Source organism: Nematolebias whitei, chromosome 15 (genome assembly GCF_014905685.2).
Source record: "Nematolebias whitei isolate Nwh7 chromosome 15, NemWhi1, whole genome shotgun sequence".
NCBI lineage: Eukaryota > Metazoa > Chordata > Actinopteri > Cyprinodontiformes > Rivulidae > Nematolebias > Nematolebias whitei.
Window position 1 is genome coordinate 13,082,789 of NC_056512.1, and position 1,813 is coordinate 13,084,601.

Sequence of the window (1,813 nt, forward strand, 5' to 3'; positions counted from 1 at the left end):
GTCTGTGCTGGGCATCAGCCTCAGCTGCCAGTATACCAAAACTGAACCAGTATCTATCAAACTGACAAGTTAGAGCTACTTTGATATTTTCTAAGGTCAGTGCGCTGCGGCAGCCATCTTGAATTGGGATGACATCAAACTTATTCAGTGGTACCTCCAATAAGTAGGTCCTAAAATGTAAATGAGATATATATTTGGCAACAGACAACGTCGACTCCAATAGCTGATTGCAAAGATTTAAGAACTGAAATCAGTCTGCCTTTAAATGTGTTACAAACGCATGGAAAGATGACGAGTATTTTCTTAAGAGTAGCAGGATTTCTAAAAACATTCCTTTTTTCTGTCTCTACAGACAAGTATCTTCAGGGCGATTTAAGAGTTATATTCAATAAAAATAAATATTTCAGCAATATTTCAGGTTGTGCAGACGCCCAGCACTCTTCTTGTGCTTACAGTCATACCAGTAGAGGCAGCTATTATCAACAGACACGTTCAACCAGAGAACCGACCTAATATGAAGCAAAACCATTTGACTGCTAATAGGAAATACAATTTAATATTAAAAAGAAACATTTCTTTTTTATTAACAGCAACTTTGACATTTCAGAACAGGGCCTGTCCACATAAAGATGGTTTCATTAGCAGAAAGCCATGAAGCAAATCAAATATTCACTTCCTGAACCAATTATTCTGTCAAAATGCACAAATGGAGTCCGATTCTTTATGCGATTGAAAAGGCTGGACTAAAAAAATGTCTGCAAATAACCCAAACCCACACACACATGACCAGGATGAGAAGATATTTTCAGTCACAGTTTATCCTGAAGTTCATATCAGATGTTTCATGTTTTACTCTCAGAACTGCCTGTATGCATCACAGCAGCATGGCTGGAATGTTTTGTACCTGAAATAGTTTCAAAGCTGTCTTACTATCCAATAAATAACTCTGCCTGCAGTAATAAGCTGTTCCCTGTTAGAGTCCAGCAGCAGGAGTTTCTCTGTCCATGTGGAGACGGTCTCTGTCAGGGGAGCAGCTAGGCCGTGGACTGTTCCTTCAGATTTGTACTGGAGTCTGGACCCGGCTGAAGAGAGCAGCTGTTTAGCTCCATCACTGAGCTCTCCTTCCTTGTGTTGTTCCTCAGCTCTTCTTCTTCAGCCTTCCGTTTCTCTGCCTTGGTTTTGAACCGCAGCCCATGGCCTGAAAAGCACAAAAAGCACACTGTGGTTTCCTCAGCAGTGACACAGAATGAGTCACAAATACAACTCAAACTGGCTACACCTCAGTCAGTTTACAGATATGGAGCTAAATCTGGTGTGCTAGAAGTTGAGAGTCCTCCTTAACACTTTCTCTGGTACATCTCACAAGATCTCTAAATACCACGAGACTGTGCATGACATCATTTACAAGGTTTGACTAAAAGAGCTTCAGCTCTGCCCCTTCTCAACATTAAGTAGATGATATTAGAGATGCACGATACTGGGTTTTTGGCCGATATCCAATATGTTAAAACTTATTTGGCCGGTAACCAATACCAATATTTTTTTCCTAGACCTACTTACAGAGACTACAAAGGAAGAAGCAATTAAAATGCTCTTTTTGTACCCAGTCCTCTAATGTCAAATTTAAATGTTAAATTTTATGCCTTATATAGTAGTCCCTCGTTTATTGCGAGGGATCTGTACCCTGAAGCCCCGTAATAAGGGAAAAACCACGAAGTAGGAATAGTACAAGTAGCAAGTAGTAGTTTATTTTAGTGTGTGTGTGTGTATATATATATATATATATATATATATATATATATATATATATATA

General features: G+C 39.1%; 1 protein-coding gene across 1 annotated transcript in view; it reads right to left on the bottom strand.

The window, feature by feature from the left end:
- Positions 1 to 695: 695 nt before the first annotated feature.
- The window catches only part of dus1l (dihydrouridine synthase 1-like (S. cerevisiae)), a 36,070-nt gene continuing 34,952 nt past the window's right edge, over positions 696 to 1,813 (bottom strand). Inside the window, exon 12 of the mRNA XM_037689383.1 lies at positions 696 to 1,198. Within this exon, the coding sequence (XP_037545311.1) occupies positions 1,035 to 1,198 (164 nt within the window). The 3' untranslated portion in view covers positions 696 to 1,034. The remainder of the gene's footprint in view (positions 1,199 to 1,813) is intronic.